Here is a 20,914-nt window from a genome sequence, read left to right on the forward strand (position 1 = left end):
GAAAACAAAGAGAAAAAGTAATTTCTCAACTTATAAGGCCTGCATAACCACGATACTAACACTTGACAAAGATATTACAAGGAAACTACAAACCAATATAGCTCATGAACATAAACACAAAATACAAAATACCAGCAAGATGAATGCAAGAATTCATGAAAAAGGTAATACAACACGATCAGAGTGATTTTATCTAAGGAATGGAAGGTTGGCTCATACTTTCAAAACAAATCATGGTAAGTCACTTTATTAATAGAATAAAAGAAAAATCATCTGATCACCTCACTAGTATACAAAAGCATCATATAAAATTCAAAAAAATCCATTTTTTATTAAAATACAACTCTTACAGCAAACTAGGAATAGAAGGAAACTTTTCCAATCTGATAAAGCATCTACAAAAAATCTAAGACTAACATCACACTTAACCGTGAAAAATTGAATGCTTTCTCCCCAAGATTAGGTACAGAACATACATGTTTGCACTCATTTGATTGTAACAGAGGTCTTGGCCTGCTTAATAAAGCACACACACAAAAGAAATAATAGGCATAAGGATTGTGGGGCAAAGTAAACTGTCATTATTTGCAGATTATGTAATTCTACACATAGAAAACTCTATGGTATCTACAAAAAAATTATTAGAAAAAATAAAGTTAGCAATTTTGCCAGCATACATAAAAGTATATTTGAATATACAAAGGTACATTCAAAAATTAATTATATATCAATTACTTGTAATAAACAACTGGAAAAAATAAAAAATAATTATCAATTATAAAACCATAAATAAGTAGATAACTAGAAAAAGTATAATGCAAAATGTGCAATAGTCTACATTGCAACTATAAGGTATTGCTGAGAGAAATGTAAGACCCAAATAAATGGTTATACATACCTTATTAACGTATTGGCAGTCTCAATATCATTGAGATTTCCATTTTCCTTAAATTAGTTCAGAAATAGACCCATTCATTTACAGTCAATTTAATTGCAACTGAGATACCAAGATAAGGAAATGAAAAATAATGTTTTCAATAAATGATACTGGGACAAATGGATACTGTATGAAAAAATCAATTTTGACCCCCTTTCATTCCATACTTAAAAACTAGTTTGATCACAGACAGGACAGAAACCCACGAACCTTAAAGGACAACTGAAAAATTGACCTTCCTCAGATTAAAGATTTCTTCTCAAAAGGCAGTCTTAATGCTTATTGGGGAACAATTACTCCACAGCACATATATCTAATAATGCATATGTATTCAGCATAGGTAAAGGATTTCAACAAAAGAGAAACAATCCAATTGAAATGGGCAAAAGACTTTAACGGGCCACAGAACAATATATACAAATACGAAAAGTCATTCAATACCATTAATTACTGAACATGAAAATGAAATCTACAATGACCTACCATTTCATCCTATTAGAATAAATTAAAAAAAAAAAAGACTGACTACACTAAGTATTGGCACTGGTAGGAGTGTAAAACTATACAATCCCTTTTGTGTACTATTTGGAAGTTTCTGGTAAAGTTAAACACATATTCTATGATGATTCAAAAATTCCAATGCAAGATATGCACTACTAATCTAGTGATGGAAATAAAAAAGTGGTTGCTTAGAATGGGCATGAAAATTGATTGAAACATAACATGAGTAAACTTTCCTGGATGACGGACATGTTTTATAATTACTTTTGGCTGCTGGTTATATGGCTGTATACAATTATGAAAACTCACCAAACTAAACAATTAAGTGTAAAAATAACCCATAATTTAGAACAAAAACATCAGACAAAACATTCTTTACTTAATTCAGATACATTCCAAGTAGAAACAAAACTAAGCTATAGTTTAGAGGGATGCATTCTCAAAATTATGAAAATGAAGCAGAGTCCTAATTACTATAAAAGGCAAAAAAGAAGCTATCTCCAGAGTAAAAAGAGGTGGCATTGAGTGGGCTGTGAGGACTGACAGCCAGGGGGGTTTATAGTAATGACAGAATTCTACTTCTTGACTTGGATGGCAGTTACATAAGTGTTTCCCTTCCAATAATTTAATAATGTGTTAATTTTCATTATGGACTTCCTTTATGTATATTTTACAAATTAAAAAAAATGTAAAGGCTTTTTACTTTATTGTGAACACACATACAAATATGCACTCTCACAGTAAATAGTACTGAGAAACCCATTCTTTCAGCTATTAATATGAGCACAAATCACCACTGGCTGGAGGAGATACAGAATGTGGAAAAATAAAACCCACATAATCCTCAAATTAAAAAATCCTTAGAGGCTGTTTTAAAATGAGAAAACCAAGATTCGGAAGATTAAATGATTCACATAATTACTCTCCATTGACATTTTTATAATCTCAGTTAAATCTACATGCTTGTAAAAGTATGCAGATGAAAAACAAAAATGAAAACGTGAAAGAAAAGAAAATGTTCTTGTTGATATAAACATATAAAACATATATTCTATGTTTTGCCTAAACCCTGAAAGGTCACAAAGACTGGTTCTGTGGCAAAATAAATATCTGGGCAGCCACAGAGAGATTAAATCTCTTCTGTATACAAACAAGCATGGCTTTACTTTTTTCCCTCTTTTTACAAAGAACAAATAAACCCAATGTAAAAGCTGAAAAAAAAAAGTATGTAAATGCAACATAATTATGTTTAAACCACAGGAGAGAGGAAATTTAGAGTTACAGATTCCATGGTAAGTTTTAATTCTATCCTTGTGTATATGAAAGAGTCTTTCATTACACGATCACGTAACACTAAGCCATGTAACAATCAGTCCAACAAATGTTTACTTTACAACGTGTGGAAGGAAAATATTTTATAAGAGAAATTGTAGGAAATTAGTATATTATTTATGTAAATTGTTAGGTAACGTTTCTTAGAATCCTGGGCATTTGCAAAGTATTAATAAAAATACCTGTTCTTTAATTTCCATGATCTAAGGAACATTAAATTTGGAGGATCACTTAAGCCCAGGAGTTAAGCTGCAGTGACCCCTCATCATGCCACTGCACTTTAGCCTAGGTGACAGAGTGAGACCCCACCTCCAATGAGGAAAAAAAAAAAAAAAAAAAAGGGAACATGAAATTTATAGGTAGGCACTTACTTATGTTGAAAGCTAACCTTTAAATTTTAAGGCTATTTTGGAGTAATGGAAAATTTAGAGCATTAGACTTTTAGTATGTTTTGAATCATGTATACGGGGTAATTTGTATAAAAAAAAAAAAAAAAGCAGAGACTGAGTAACTCATGAAGATCCATGAATTCAAATAATTTAAAAAACCCACAACAGTCCTTATCAGCCTTGGAGTTTGCTGGGATTCCTGACAACTCATATATCTATAAGTATATATAAATGAATTTTTTTAAAAAAAGGAATCAATTATTTATCCTGCCTTATTTGTATGAGTTATACTTCAGCTTAACAAACAGCAATTAATTCTGAGACAAATCTAGCAAAATTATTACATTACAAAGGTTAAGAAAAAAATCCCCATACCAAAAAAGAAATCAAGTAATTTACAAAGGCAAAATAATTAGATTAGCATCAGACTTTTCAAAAACATGTTATGAAGCAAGGCAATAGAGCAGTATTTTTCTTTTTAATTTAATGAAAGAATGTGAGAATCGAGAATTTTGGGCTGGGCATGGTGGCTTATGTCTGCAATCCTAGTACTTTGGGAGGCCAAGGAGGCTGGATTGCTTGAGCTCGGAGGTTTGAGACCAGCATGGGCAACATGGCAAAACCTTGTCTCTACGAAAACTACAAAAATTAGCTGGGCTTGGTGGCATTAGCCTGTAGTCTGAGCTACTTGTTAGGCTGAGGTGGGATGATCACTTGACCTCTGACAAAAAAAAAAAAAAAAAAAAAGGAAAAGAAACAACGACAATAAAAGAACTTTATATCTAGCAAGGCTGTCCATTGAGCATTTTGGGAAAGTTTTAACATGTAAGAATTTAGGGAATTCTGCACCCATGAGCGCTTTTTGAAGATTCTCCTAGAGGATGAGCTCCAAACTAAAAGACTATAGAACATAAGCTAACTGAATCACATATGCATAGATCATATAGACAAATATATATGTAACTGTTGATCTACGTTTGAAACAAAGGCAGTGTCAATGGTGGAATAATAGTGTCTGATGTTATATATAACAAAACAGAAATAATGCACTTTGAAATTGGGAGGAAAAGAGAGAAAAAGAAAAATAGAATGATCCCATTGATTTCCATACAGGCAATAGGTGAGAATTAAAAGAAATCAATAAAAACCAAGAAACTAAATAGTGAATGGGCTGGGCAAGGTGGCTCATGCCTGTAATCCCAGCACTTTGGAAGGCTGAGGTGGGTGGATCACTTGAGGTCAGGAGTTCGAGACCAGCCTGGCCAACATGGTGAAATCCTTTCTCTACTAAAAATAAAAAAAAAAATAGCTGGGCATGGTGGCAAGTGCCTGCAATCCCAGCTAGAATGGTGACTGAGGCAGAAGAATCATTTGAACCCAGGAGGGAGAAGTTACAGTAAGCCAAGATCACACTTTGCACTCCAGCCTGGGTGATGAAGTGAGACTCTGTGTTTAAAAAAAAAAAAAAAAAAAAGGAAAGGGAAAAAAAATAAAAATGCAAACCTTTCTAAAGAACAGGAAATTAAAGAGCAAGCAATAACAAATTAAAGAACAAAGACTACAATCTTTTAGCAAATTATAACTATGAAATATGACATTGTTGAAACTAAACATTATTCATATCAATGAATGTGAATAGGTTTAATTCACCAAAATAAAAACTATTTTTAATTGGCTCACAAAGCAAGACCCAATTTATATACTGTGTTCAAGGGCACATCTAAAACAATGTGATTCAGAAAGACTAAAAGACTATAAAGACTATCTATCTATCTATCTATCTATCTATCTATCTATCTATCTATCTACAGAGAAAACAATATTATTTAAGAACAATAAAACAGTATATATGTTCTATCATTCTATTGTTCTTAAATTGTCTTTTCTTCCTAATTAGACAATAAGGAGTAACACCATCACTTAAAATCCTTCTCTCTTCCCTTCATCAGTTCACAGTTCTTGCTAGGTGCTCAAAATACGTTTGCTGAATAGGTGAGAAACAAGACGACGACTATTATGAGAATATGCCTGTAACTCTCTAGAAGCCTAGTTAGATAGATGTGTAATACTTCCCTAGGAGACAGAGAAAAGTATTGTTGATTGAATAAAGGTTTCCACCTGAGAAATTGATTACTGTGTATTGTAAATCCTTCCGATATGCCCAACTTAGCCTTTCATCTCATATAAGGCAACATTTTGGCTCTGTAAGTCATGATTTAATAAACTTATGATTATTTATATGACACATTGTATTTTTTCATCATTTGTGCACATCAATTATAAATGATGACACTATTCTGTGACCTCCCAAGTGTTTTCCCTAACACTTATATAAAATCTTTCCACTTCCAGGGCCACTTACATCATACTTTCAGGTTCTACTGCACAAGCACCAACTGCTTTTGTAACATTCACAAGAAGAGCTTGGTTTATTCCAACAAGGAGGTTCACAAGTGGTTGAATGCCACCACATTTCCGGATAATGACTCGATTTTCATGTTCTTGGCAGCATTCTCCTAAGGCCCCAACCACATTCACAAGTACTTCTTCAGGCTGATCTGTTAAAAGTCCCACCAAGGTTTCAATGGCTTTATATTCCCGAAACCTAAGTCCATCATAAGAAAGACAGAGAGAATTGTGTTTTGTGTGAGGTTAGCTAAAAATTACTAAATATTCATTCAATCCTTACAACAACCCAATGATGCAGCTATTATTCAATCCCCATTATTGGATGGCTAATCTGAAGCTTGGTAAATAGCAGAGCTGACGTCTACACCCAGCCATCTGTTCCAGACCTTCACCCTTAATCACCATGCAGTACAGTCTCTAAGAAAACCACAGCCTCTTCTAAACCTGAGCCTCTAATATTCCACTTTGTTAGGGCTTTTCCCCCTATCTTACAGAGACTACTTTACCTGAATGAAGTCTTCTAAATGTTTAATAAAAATAAATTATAAGTTATATATTTTTGTTTTTAAACACATCAAATATGGCTCTATTGTACCTATTTGTGTTTAGGTGGTTCCTTAAAAGGAGTAGTAACTTGTGCTACTTAGATTTTTTAAAAGTCACTCTTGGGTAGCTTCCATATTAACCACTAATACATTTGAGCATCTCTCTTGTTATAAAATTTCACTCTGATATATATATGTATATGCATATGTGTGCATATATACACACACAAATACATACACACACACATAAAGGTAAATATCTGAAAATTACTAGTTTCTATACAAAACATTTTTCCCTTTCTAATACATTTCGGCAGTATTTAAGTACAATGATGCAGCAGAGTTTTTAATTAAGATGAAAGTTCCATTAGCCAAGGTTACTTTTAAGCTAGTCATGACTTCACTTTGCCTTATTTATTAAGTAAACTTATTTTGTGTTAGATGGTCGGAGATGTGAATTTCTTGTTAAAGGCAGTAATCAGATGGAGTCTAGGAGAAATTGCCTCAGAATACCCATCACTGAGAATGGAAACTCTAAAAAATATGAAGAGATAGATTTGAAAATTAAGATAAATCAAATGATTGTAAAGTTTATAAATACTTTAAAATCAAACCAAATCATATTTTTAAATGACCACTCTTTAAAGAGTAACTGGTTAGTTGACATTTAGCTGATTCATCTTGTTTCTCTTCAGAAAAGAAAAAAGAATAAAATCACTCCCATATCTAAAGATTCCATGGGAAATCCACCCAATCACCTTGATAGGTCCCCACGGAAAATGTCAGAGATATTTCTAATTCAAATGGCTGCCATGATATGATCTCTCTATGTAAAGTAGAGAGATCATGTCGGCAAGCGTCTTAGTGCCATTGAGGCACAGAAAAAGTCATTACCAGGTAGTGGACAATTTCTATTCTATTCTATCCTACCTAAGAATCCCGTCATTCCACTAACTTCATCCAGAATGTACCTCCACCACTAACATTAGAATCGACTCCTTCCTAGAATGACATTAAACGACAAGAAGGTGTTTCAGAAGCCATATCTTCATTTCAGAATATTGAGCTCCTTCTCTTACTTGGTCACATTCTCTTTGCTGATGGAACATTTCCATATTGCCCCTGTGACGGCGGCTAACCGCTCTTTATTGTCAGTCTTATTGAGTAGACTGGCCAAGGGTTTAAGTCCTCCATGCAGCCTAACGAGGTCTCGGGTTTCCTCATCTTCAGCACACTGCACAGAAAGTCAAATCAGAGGCTGTCAGTGATCAAGGAATACCAAGCTTTCGATGATTGCTAAAAAGGCTGCCACTCTAGTAGCTATGAAACTTCTTTCTAGAGAGATCATTTTCTGAAGGTGCCTCAAAGTAAAATATAATCCATCTCTCTACTGGTAGGTTTTTGACAGTATGTCTCTCTCCTTACATGGCTTTGGGAACAGATAGCAGTTTCTACATACTCGGCAATTCTCCCGAACCAGTTTTGAGATAGCCTGGGCATCTCCTGAGGCAAAGGTCAGTGAGAAACTTACAACTCCACATGCAGGGATGGAGAATTTCTGCAGTGATGCAACTCAGAATTTTGGGGAAACGTAGAAGAGAAGACAGATTAGTGATAGGGATTTGGTCAGCTCTTCAATGGCCCCTGAAATCTAGAGACAAATGTATTTTCTTTTCTTTTTCTTTTTCTTTTTCTTTTTGAGACAGAGTCTCACTCTGTCGCCCAAGCTGGAGGGTAGTGGCACGATCACGGCTCAGTACAACCTCCACCTCCTAGGTTCAAGTGATTAGAGACAAAGAATTTCTCCAAGTCTTCATGCCCAGAGCAGTGGGTGATATCAATAGTACCTGACATTTTATTCAAACATGCTTATCTATGTTTGTGTCATCCTTTGAAGTAAATCTTTACTGCACAGATGGTCTCAACTGATCATTCTTCCCGGGCTCTAGAGATGATACAGATGTATCATCAACAGACGATACAGTTAGCAGAGACTTGGCTATTACCCCAAGTACACAGTTGTTTTTTGATGTCATGTGGTGTAGATATGTGTCATGTATCACCCATGGAGGCCATGGAAGAAATCCTTATCACAAAGCACCAGATAGGTACCTGCCATGTTTATCTTCTGCATGTGATTTTCAATTCTGGATTAGAGGTAACTTCTAAAAATGAATCCCTATTTCTAATCAACTCAATGGTTACTCCAGTGAGGCATATATACAAGTCGGGGCTATATACCATTGTTATGGGCCAAATTGTGTCCCCTCAAAATTTATATATGGATGTTTTTTGTTTTTTAGATGGAGTCTGTCTGTTACCCAGGCTGGAGTATACTGGCACAATCTCAGCTCACTGCAACCTCTACCTCCTGGGTTCCAGCAATTCTTGTGCCTCCACCTCTGGAGTAGCTGGGATTACAGGTGTGCACCACCACACCCAGGTAATTGTTTTTGTATTGTTAGTAGAGACAGGGTTTTGCCATGTTGGCCAGGCTAGTCTCAAACTCCTGACCTCAGGTGATCCAGCCACCTCGGCCTCCCAAAATACTGGGATTACAAGCATGAGCCATTGCCCCCAGCCCATATACTGAAGTCTTAATTCCCAGTTCCTCAGAATGTGACTGTATTTGGAGACAGAGCTTTTAAAGAGGTCATTCAGGCTAAATGACCTTTTAAAATTACTTGGGTGGGCCCTGCTCCAACAGGACTGCAGTCCAAGAAGAGATGAGGAGGCTGGGGTACACCCAGGAGACGGTGGGAGGACACAAGCTGAGGAGAGAGGCCTCAGAAGAAACTACTTCTAGTCTCAGACTTAGAGTCTCCAGGGCTGTGAAGAAATAAATTTCGGCTGCTCAAGCCACCCAGTCTGTGGTATTTTGTTACAGCAGCCCTCCCTCACAACCTAATACAACCCTCTACTGAAATGAATCCCTTGATCTTTTTGTTGATGTTTTTGCTTGTTTGTTTTTGAGATGGAGTCTCACTGTCACCCAGGCTGGAGTGCAGTGATGCAATCTCGGCTCACTGCAACCTCCAACTCCCAGGTTCAAGCGATTCTCCTACCTCGGCCTCTTGAGTAGCAGAGATTACAGGCACATGCCACCATGCCCAGCTAATTTTTGTATTTTTAGTAGAGATGGGGTTTCACTATGTTGGCCAGGATCATCTTGAACCTCTGATCTCCAGTGATCTGCCTGTCTTGGCCTCTCAAAGTGTTGGGATTACAGGTCTGAGCCACCGTGCCCGGCCCTTTGTATCTTTTTGACATACTCTCTGACTACACATCTTAAGTGCATTCCTCCAGCAAATCTTCTCTGATTAGGTAGAAGCTAATGTGCACAGTAACCAGCCATTCACTACCTTGTCAAGGCCATTTTTCTCCCTTTACCATTCTAATCTGTTTTCTGATATACTATAAAATGTATAATACACAAAAAGTTAGTGTAGACTACAATAAGTAAACCAGTAAAAAGATAAACCAGAAACACACACACACCCATTCCTCTGGCTAGCCTTGGTAGGCGATAAATGCCCCAAGATTATTTGAACAGGATATATTAAAAGCAATATAGAAGCACTCATCTACTTATTTATCTACTTTATACTAAGTACATGATTTTAGGAAACAAAGATGCATAAATGTCTTCTAGAAACAAATAGTCACAGATGTCAAAGCAGGTTTCTCTGACCTATACACCTTCTCTCTCATTACCACAGGACAATGGTTCTTAGACCTAACTGTGTATAAAAATCCAATGTGTTACTTGTTAAAAATGCAGACTGGGCACAGTGGCTCATGCCTGTAATCCCAGCACTTCAGGAGGCTGAGGAGGGAGGACCACTTGAAGCCAGGAGCTCGAGACCAGCCTGGGAAACATAGTGAGGCCACTGTCTCTGAAAAAACAAAAATAAAGAATATTAGCCAGGCATGGTGGTAAATGGCTGAAGTGCCAGCTTCTTGGGAAGCAGATATGCGAGGATCACTTCAGCCTGGGAGACTGAAGTTACGGTGAGCTATGATTGTGCCATTGCCCTCCAGCCTGGACAACACAGCAAGATCCTATCTCTAAAAAAAATAAATAAAACTTAAAAAATAAAATAAAATGCAGATTCCTGATTATAAATAAAACTTAAAAAAATAAATAAAATGCAGATTTCACAGGAGGAAAATACATGGTTAGAAAACTGCCTTAAACAACATGAGAAAGAGCTGACACCTGCTAAGAGAGTTCATCGCACCTGGTAAATGGCCATGGCGCAGTGCTCCTGCAGCTGCTCGTTCTGACTACTTAGGTTCTTGACGAGGCTTTCAATGATCCTTCCTGCTTTGATTGCAGCCCGGTAGTTTTCCTAGGAATAAAAACTTACATATTTATGTGTCTAAGGCATGAATATAAGTATCTGTTTACATTTATTAATAAACATGCTAAACAAACTTTCTTAGGAAATAATCACCAAAGTTCTAGCTTGACATATCCCCACATCACTAAGAGAATCAACTGAGTAATATATAGGTATGTGTGTGTATATATACATATATATAGTATGTATATATGAATATCAGTATATATATGTGATTATAGATAAAATGTGAGTATATATATGATATATATATGTCACTGTCCTATGAACTGATAGGACACTGATTAAATCAGTACCTGTGTGATATATATATATAAAATACACAGTAATCAGTGTACAGGTACTGATTAAATCAGTGATTAAATCAGTACCTGTGTGATATATATATACCTGTGTGATATATAGATATATATAGTATCTGTGTGATATATATATATGTATATATAGTATAATACACACACATTATATATATATATATATATATATATATATATATAAAGAGAGAGAGAGAGAGTACACAGTAATCAGTACACAGATACTGATTTAACTAGTGTCCTATCAGTTGGACCTCTCTTTCTCATAGAATGCTGACTTCTTGGAAAATAAAATAAAATAAAATAAACTCCTTGAGCCATCATGATAACCTTAAAAACAATTTTTGAGCTAAAGAAAGTCAAGTTAAGAAGTCAAGGGAGGCAGAACTAGCGTGGGTACCTCTGATGCACATTCTTGCAATGTCCCCACCACTGGAATCAGCATATTTTCATAAGAAGTCTTCAGCAGCCGAGCCAGCAGAGGAAAGCCCCCCGCTTTGCGGATGGCTTCTTTATTCGCGTGACTCTTACTGCAGCTCCACAGGGCCAGTGCCCCACAGCGAGCCACTTCCACATCTCTGGCCTCATACAGGCTCAGCTGGGTGGGTTCTGTGGAATCATGTGCACAGTCTAGTAGAGCAACCTACAAGAATAGATAAATCCGGTGTTCATGGAAATCTTAAAAATCTTAGGCATTCTTCAATAGCTACCAAGGTTGCTTACCAAGCTCACCTCCATCAAAAACAAGAACATTTTAAAAAATCAATTTTCATACTCCATAGCAGCCAGGGAAAGCAAACAAAATCCTACAAAAAGTCTTCCTTCAGATTAGGGAGCTTATACATTTCCTTTTCATAAGAAATGTAAGCCCACCAAGATAGTATTTTCTTAACATGGCTCTAATATTTACATCAATAATATTTGTAAACCACATCCTCAGCCCAAACATCTCAAAAAACTAGCCCCCCCAAACATTAGCACTTTCTAAGGAGAACAGAATGGACTTTGTACTCTTAAAGCCACAAGCCTGACCAGGAACAGTGGCTCATGCCTGTAATCCCAACACTTTAGGAGGCCGAGGTGGGAGGATCACTTGAGGCCAGGAATTAGAGATCAGCCTGGATAACACAGCAAGATCAAGATCCTATTTCTAACCAAAAACAAACAAACAAACAAAAAAAGCTGGATGTGGTGGTGCACACCTGTAGACCCAGCTACTCCAGAGGCAGAGGTGAGGTGGGAGGATTGTTTGGGCCCAAGAGTTCAAGCCTGCAGTGAGTTACAATCACTCCACTACACTCTAGCCTGGGCAACAAAGCAAGACCCTGCCTGAAAAAAAAAAAAAAAAAACCAGAAAACAAAAACCATGAGACCTCTTTGGAGGACATAGCCTTCCTCGTGTGCTACTGAAGCCCACAAAACCAGACAGCACAACTGGCAGCATCCACTTTTTTCTTTGAAATAACTAAAATCACTGAAGATCTTAAGGGAAAGGCAATTTACCATAAGGATTAAGCAGGATGTCAGGTTGCCCGATGGAGGAAGGGAAGCCAGACCTCCTGAGAGTTGTGATTGGTTGTCAACCACCCTTCCAGGCTCACTGTCTCTGTCGGGGGCTTAGGAGACAACATCTATGCATGTCTGCTCCAATTCTTCTCTCCCTGATGGTCAAATTCCGCAGATGCTGCCCATAACCACCAATCTCACATTTAGGAGGGAATAATAGCCCAGGCTAAGTAGAGTCTCTCAATCCCAATTCCAGGTTCCTGGGAGAGAGGTCAAGTGGGACTGGCTTGAATCAGGTGGACAGTCCTGGTCTAATTAGATATGAACCCAGGAAAAATGGGGAGGAGGGAATGGAGGCTTCCAGGTGCTGACTGTGGTGGGATAGCCATGTAGGAGAAATTTGAAGACCATGGGATTGAACACAGATGCACAACAACAAATGGTGTGGTATGGAAGTGCTCAGAAAGCCCACAGCATTTGTGACTGTTTTGGAACTGCCTGGTGGTTAGGAGATGCTCCTCACAATCTTTGCCTTGCGAAAATTTATTCCTTGATTTAACCCATTGCCACCATGTCCAGCACTATTGGCTGATTCACCAAAGATTGATTAAATAATTGTCTTACTTGTTTTAATTAATCTTTCTTAAATGTGTGTATAAGTCATAGTTATTTCCATTTTTAATGTTGGTAGTGTTGGGGTCTTCATTTAGAAGTCATATTTTTGTGACCAGAAATATGCCATAGGAACTTAATTCTTGTTTATGTCAGTAAGTCTAGAGGAAAACTGGTTTTGTTACATGTTTTTTTGCTTAAAGTCACAATTTTTGAGAAGCTGTTGATGATATTAAATGAGGACCTACTGCACTAGATTCTTGAATGTGATGCATAAAACATATTTTAATTTTATGTTACATTATCCATTATTACAGTTTAATGGGAGTGGTGTCAGTAGACAGTCACATCAACCTGCCAAATTATTTCATTATTTAAGCAGAATAATGATAATCATAGTAATAACTACATTTTCTCTGGCATTTTTAATGAAAATTTTCAAACAGAAAATCTTAAAGAATTTTACAGTGATTACACAACAGACTTCCCTACATCCACCATCTACAGTCAATAATTAACATTCTGCCACTTCATTTTATTACGCATCTCACCAACTAGTCATGCTTCTATCCAGTCATGATTCTATCTTATTTTTGAAACAAATACATTTATAATGCTTTAAAGATGACAAGTGAAAACACAGAATGTCTTTTGGCAAATTTCTGAACACATTTCTCAGTGTACATATTTATATTAAAATCCATATTCACCCAATAGATACGTATTAACCCTTAATATGGGTAAGGAACGGGGCTACATGATGTGAAAGACACAAGGATGAGTAAGTCCTGTCACTTAAAGTGCAGAAGTGGAAACAATACAGTAAGATAATACTTCTGGGGGAGACACAGATCTACTGATCCTTACTAAGAAGGTGAAAACATGTTTACTTTTAAAAATTCTTTCCTAATGATGGCAAAGGTGGTAAGCAGGATTCTGGTATTTTTATTTTGATTCTAGCTATTGAGAAAATTACTTTTTCTGATTATAAGAGCAAGACTTAGACATAGAAGACAAATTGGCAAATGTAGAAAAGTAGGCAGAAAAATTAGTCATCACTTCAGAGAAAACCCTTGAGAGCAATTTGTGTGTTTATTTCTAATGGTTATTTCTAAAAATTGGGATCATAGATAGCAACAGTTTTTAATCTTGCCATGATTTTATACAATATTAAATATTATGCATTTTATTTCTTGCTATTAAGTTTACTTTCAGGCTGTGTGTGGTGCCTCACGACTGTAATCCCAGGACTTTGGGAGGGCAAGGTGGGTGGATTGTGTGAGCTCTGAGTTCGAGACCAGACTGACTGATAGAGTTAAATCCTGTCTCTACTAAAAATACGAATATTAGCCAGGCTTGGTGGCATGCACCTGTAGTCTCAGCTACTCGGGAGGCTGAGACAGAAAAATTCCTTGAATCTGGGAGGCAGAGGTTGCAGTGAACTGAGATCACAGCACTGCACTCTAGCCTGGGTGACAGAGCGAGACTCCATCTCAAAATAATAAATAAACTTTCAACACAATAGTGATAGCTGTCTCAGTAGCTATTTCTTGTGGATACACTGCAGACCGTTTTACTGAGCACACACTGCTAAACACCCAGGCTGTTTTCAGCTCTCAGTCTTCTAACAATGAGATGAACAAGAGCCTGCAGATCTGACTGTCCACTTGGAAGAGCATTTTCCCAGTAAGGTCACCACATCAGAGGCCATGGGCCACCAGTAAGACTTACACATCACAGGCAAATTGGCAAATGCAGAAAAATAGGAAGAAAAATCAGTCATCACTTCCGAGAACAATTTTTTTGTGTTTATTTCTAGTGGGTTTGCTCTCTATAATGGTGGGTAAATCTTTACAATCTATTGGTGGCATCATAGGCTGGGCATGGTGGCTCATGCCTGTAATCCCAACACTTTCGGAAGCCAAGGCTGGTGGATCATTTGCAGTCAGGAGTTTGAGACTAGCCTGGCTAACATGGTGAAATTCTGTTTCTACTAAAAATACAGAAATTAGCCAGGCATAGTGGCAGGTGCCTGTAATCCCAGCTACTTGGGAGGCTGAGGCAGGAGAATGGCTTGAACTTGGGAAGCAGAGGTTGCAATGAGCCAAGATCACACCACTACACTCCAGCCTGAGCCACAGAAGTGAGATCCTGTTTCAAAAAAAAACAAACAAACAAAAAAAAAAACACCAAAAAACAATGGCATCATCGACGTCAACAGCTTTTCAAGTTGTAAAGCTTTTTATGTTTTAAAGTTTTCAGCTTTCCACTGAGCAGCAGGTCTCACCATGTCTTACATCTATACGTGAATCTATACACGAATGCATCCCTACCAATGTACCATAGGTGGTGACCATTACATCTGCTTTAAACATTTTCTATTTCTTTGAAAAATAAGTTTGAACATGTTTTTATTTTGGACACTCAGTAATATAAGTATGCAAAAATAATTCTTAAGGACAAGTGATACAGAAGGCTCCTGGAGCACGCTCTCATGGCTGTGGAATGTCCAGCGTGGCCAGGAAGGACAGCTAGGAGCTGTGTGTGGTGTGGCTGGCGCTCGATGGCGATGATGATGTCAGGGCTACTCACCAGTTTGGTGATCCCCCCGTACTGCCTCACCACCCGCTGTGCTCTTTTAAACTTGGCGACATTCGCGATGGTCTCAGCTGCCAAACACTTCAGAATCTTGTGTGGAGAATCAAGTATATTCACCATAATTGGTAAGCCCCCAAGGTCAACAATATTACGTCTGATTTGCGGATTATGACTGATTTCCTTCAGTATTTTTAATGAACCAATCTGCATGAGAAAAAAAGAAAAAAGATGAGTAGTGAATATGTAACCCACGCTATGTTTTTAAAAATTCCAAGTGTACCTAAAATCCTTCCCCAGTTAAGTTTTGCAAGAAATAGTTTCCATTCCCAGAGGTTACACACATCCTGCATATTCTCTTTCATTTATGTAAACAATCCTCATTCAGGAAGCATGAGAGATGAATGGAGAAGAGCAAAAGAAAGAAGAAAAGCAGGGAAAAGAGAAAGTGCAGTGAACAGAATTAGCAGGTCATCAGCAATAATAGCAGATAAAGAACCAGGCAGCAAAGGAATGGCAGACACCTAGAGCTAAGAAGAGAGCCCCGGGAAGGTGGGAACAAGACTCCGCATCCATTGTGACCGAGCCACTCACCTTACATTTGACTTCATCGGTTTCAAGCAAATTTATCAGCACTTCTAGGCCTCCAACATCTCTGATGGCCAACTGGCAGGTTTCTTGAGCTAAGTTGAAATCCCTCATTGAACACAACGCAATCACTGTAGCTGTCTGATTTCCTCCCTATAAAGATGCAATGCCAGAGAAAGGTTAAGTAAGACCATGTTCCCATAGAAATGCACTAAATAGTTACGAATCCATGAACTAGGAAACGTGTCTCTGAGTAGGCTAGAATTTGTTAAATGGATCAGGTAGAGTTAAAGCATGGAAAAGCTGTACAGAGCATCGTAAAACATTGCTCCAATTAAAAGTCAACATTAAAGGTGGGCTGTCTCCTTTAAACAGCCATAACATCAGGCAGTATTCATCTACTAAAGAGAGTCATGGGGCCAGCCTTAAGAGGCTGACTGAGGAATGGAAGACGTACATGGAGCTAAGAGATGGTCCCCCCAGTTCTTGAACATGGTATTGCGTGATGCAAAGCACGTCTGAAAATTATTCCTACAGATGTGCATAGAACACCCTGGAATAGGGAGAACCCAGAGAAAAGGAAACCATGCAGGAAGCAGCACTGCACTCCATACTGGAACCTAGAGTAGGTGGTGTGAGGGACGTGCAGTTGGGAAAAGAGAAGCAATTCCAATCGGACCTGGAAATCAATGGGATGGGCAGGACAAAGAATAAAGAACGCATCAATGTGGTGAGCAAAATCCTGGCCCAACACAGAGTCTTGCAAGCCAATGTCTTCTTTGTGAATCACTGTATGTAAAGAGTAGTGGTGAGATGCTCCTTCGGGATTCAAAAAAAGAAAAAAATCTGAAAGATTAAAAACAAAACAGAATGATTGACCAGTGAACCAGATCTGCCAGAGATTAAAATCAGAATTCACTGCAGGAATTCTTAGACAACGTCCACGGGTCATTTCTGCTTTGAAAATCTTCTAAGGAGTAGTACATAGTATTGCTACTGCTACTCAGCTGGTTGATAAACAGGAGTTCTGACGTCGGCACTGAAGTAGCTCATCACACACAAAAGCAAGATTGCTGTTCATTTTTGCAAAGGTATTGGTAATAGACAAGCCTTTGATTCCTGCTTCAAAACATAGTAATGATGTGTTAAGGGAATACACCTTCAAATTATGTTTATTTCCTTTTATTAAGCATTATAATATACTGCCATTATTTATCTGTATATATATAATTATGTATATAGATTATATATACATAGTAAATAAGGTAAACATCTATTTTATAAATTTATATATTATCTATTATACATTACCTATTTTATAATTTTAAAATATATAAATATATAAAATTTATACATTATGTTTATATATAAATTTAACATTTTAAATACATTATACATAATAAATAAATATAAATATAAAAATGTAACATTGAGATACCATCTCACGCCAGTTAGAATGGCGATCATTAAAAAATCAGGACACAACAGATGCTGGAGAGGATGTGGAGAAATAGGAATGCTTTTACACTGTTGGCAGGAGTGTAAATTAGTTCAACCATTGTGAAAGACAGTGTGGTAATTCCTCAAGGATCTAGAAACGGAAATTCCATTTGACCCAGCAATCCCATTCCTGGATATATACTCAAAGCATTATAAATCATTCTATTATAAAGACACATGCACATGTATGTTTATTGTGGTACTGTTCACAATAGCAAAGACTTGGAACCAACCCAAATGCCCATCAATGATAGACTGGATAAAGACAATGTGGCATATATATATATATATATATATATATATATATATATATATATACACACACACACACACACACACACACACACACACACACACACGACATGGAATACTATGCAGCCATAAAAAAGGATGAGTTCATGTCCTTTGCAGGGACATGGATAAAGCTGGAAACCATCATTCCCAGCAAACTGACACAAGAACAGAAAACCAAACACCACATGTTCTCACTCATAAGTGCGTGTTGAACAATGAAAACACATGGACACAAGGAGGGGAAGAACATCACGCACTGGGGACTGTTGAGGGGTGAAGGGGTAAGGGAGGGATAGCAGGGGGTGGAGGGACAGGAAAGCGATAGGATTAGGAGAAATACCTAACGTAGGTAACAGGGTGATGGATGCAGTAAACCACCATGGCACGTGTATACCTATGTAACAAACCTGCACATTCTGCACATGTACCCCAGAACGTAAAGTATAATAAAAAAAGAGAAAAAAGTATATTTCTATACATAAAATAGATAATATATAATAGACTTAGCACAGACCATGGAAATTACATACCAGCTGCCAAACTCCCTCCTCCCTAGCACAAGATTGTGCGTACACAAATCTTCTTGTGAATTCAATATAATAGGTTATTTTTAAAAATATCTTTAAATTTATATATAATAGTTGTATGTATTTTGAGACTACATGTAATAATCCTATGTATGTATAAAATGTGTAGAGACCAAATCAGGATAATTGAGATATTTATCACCTCACACACTTTTGTTTGTGGTGGGAACTTTACAATTCCTCCCTTCTAGCTATTTTGAAATATACAATAAATTATTCTTAACTATAATTTCTTTACTATAATAGGGAATAAACTTAGTTGTACTATCTCACTTATTGTTGTACCTCTTAACAAATTTATCTTCATCTCTTCATGCCTGTGTCTTAAGGTTAACACAAAAAATGGAAATTACATACAAGCTGCCCACACCCCTCCTCCTTCATATCACACATGTACACATATGCAGATCCTCTTGTGAATTCAACACAAGACTTTTAGAATAAGAATCCAAAATAGGATTACCAAGGATCCAAAGTGAAAACAGAAAGGTTGAGATGTCAGCCTTTTTTCTTACTCCTTTTAAGAAAATTCCTTCCATGCCTCTAGAAATGTTCTCAACAACTACCCCGTGAAGATGTCACTGACAATTTTCATTTTCCACATGAATGCTCCCCGTGGATGCACCAGGCTGTCTTCTACATTCACAATTTAGAATGACTAGAGTTTTAGTTTTACTATTTACACTTAAAATAAGTCATGTTCTTACAGCTTTTCGTGTCTTTTCTACTTCCTATCAAGGAGAAAAGTAACCAGCACCAATATCACCAATTTTCACACATTAGTTTTGACATATGAAATTTAAAAATCCTCTCTATAACTGTCACATTCATAAACTCCCATATTTGGGTGCACAAGACTCCCATAAGCCAATACTTCCATTTCCTCTTTAGAAAAACAAAAGGCAGATATTTTATAAGCCATAAAGAAGAATCTAGTCTGAGTGTGCACGCATGCACCTGTAATCCCAGCTACTTAGAAGGCTGAGGTAGAAGGATTGCTTGAGCCTAGGAGTTGGAGGCTGAAGTGAGCTTTGATCACACCACTGCACTCCAGGCTGGGCTGAACAGAGTGAGACCCTGTCTCTAGAAACAAATTTTTTAAAATAATAATAAAGGAGACTCTAAATGCTAACCATAATTAAAGGAAATTAAATCATGCACAAGAAGAAAGAACAAAGAAAATTAGAAAAACAATTCATTTGAACAAAGCTCCTCTTTTTCTGAATTTAAAGGTTAAATGGAGCCAGAATCCTCCCCAGAAGTGTCTGAAGGAGCAGAGCAGTGTTCCTATATTAAGGGTTTTGAAATCCAAACCAAGTGCTTCAGCTAGGGAGAGTTCTTTAGGCAGAAGCTTCAGACTTAAGCATGACCAGAAAGTGCAAGAAGACACGGCACAGTGTGCTATGCCTCGGTTAAGCCAAGAGCCTCCTCCCACCCCAGATCCACTCTGTGAAGAAGAATGTACCATCCTGACATTCTTAATCGTGCATGCTGAGGACTTTCTTGACTGCTATTCTTGCATTATAATATTTTCTTTGGTAGCAATTTTTGGGCTTATACACTCAGCATAATCTTTGTTTCCTATTTCAAATTGTCTTAATTTTTCTCTTCTAGATGATTTCCCCATCTTTTGGGCTTTATTTCATTATTTACACTATAACCAATGACATAAATTCTTAAAGGCCATTTAATTGCAGCAGATGTCCCAAAGGTAAGAGTTTACATTTTTCTGAATTATCTCTAGGCTAATTTGTAATGCAAAAGACTGACAATTTACGGTTATCATCAAGAAGTTAGATACTTATAGAAAAAAAATTCTGTAAATCATCAGCTTTTTTTTCTGAAAATCTGGAAACATATTCATAGGTTTGAGGGATTTTTTTTTTAGAACAGTTTTATATTAGGGAAAGTTAGTTTTTCCACATTTCAGGATTTAGTTCTACTCTTGTCACTGACCACACTCCCAAAAGGATTATAAATCTTTCAGAATGAATACCAGAGGACAGGAGCCAAAATATTCAACATACAGAGCCACAAAAGTTAGCCAATTGCTATTCTTTAAATACCAGCTATGTCAAAGGATTTTTGAATGTTCGTTCCACTTTGTCCAGATGCCATAAACATTGAACTGAGAAGAAAACGTGCAAATACACTCCTTTGTCAACTAAATCTCCCGAGAATTAGTTACCAATACTTATTTTCACATTTTATCATCATTTGCATTTGTGAGGTTTTAAGAGCTAGAGAAAATACACTAAAATATGATTTTACTAGCTTCTGAAGAGCTTTGAAAAATGCTTCCAATAAGCTTTTCCACTTCTTAAATTAATGCAATTCTTTTGCTAGTTGTCTGCCTGCCCCTGTTTCTTTTCAAACATCTGCAGGCTCTGTTGGTCTTTGGATTTTTTTTTTTTTTTTTTTTTTTTTTTTTTTTTTTTTTT

General features: G+C 36.9%; 1 protein-coding gene across 4 annotated transcripts in view; it reads right to left on the reverse strand.

Annotated features, from left to right (window-relative positions):
• ODAD2 (outer dynein arm docking complex subunit 2) overlaps nt 1–20,914 on the reverse strand; it is a 156,627-nt gene that overhangs the window by 86,270 nt on the left and 49,443 nt on the right. For all 4 annotated transcript variants that reach the window (XM_074405155.1, XM_039478994.2, XM_074405157.1 and 1 more), the window contains 6 exons: nt 16,099–16,245; nt 15,502–15,711; nt 11,192–11,434; nt 10,355–10,465; nt 7,193–7,347; nt 5,522–5,764 (listed from right to left, as the gene is read on the reverse strand). In XM_074405155.1, coding sequence (XP_074261256.1) covers nt 5,522–5,764; nt 7,193–7,347; nt 10,355–10,465; nt 11,192–11,434; nt 15,502–15,711; nt 16,099–16,245 — 1,109 coding nt within the window. The remainder of the gene's footprint in view (nt 1–5,521; nt 5,765–7,192; nt 7,348–10,354; nt 10,466–11,191; nt 11,435–15,501; nt 15,712–16,098; nt 16,246–20,914) is intronic.

The sequence above is a fragment of the Saimiri boliviensis genome, chromosome 8 (assembly GCF_048565385.1).
Source record: "Saimiri boliviensis isolate mSaiBol1 chromosome 8, mSaiBol1.pri, whole genome shotgun sequence".
NCBI classification, from domain to species: Eukaryota; Metazoa; Chordata; class Mammalia; order Primates; family Cebidae; genus Saimiri; species Saimiri boliviensis.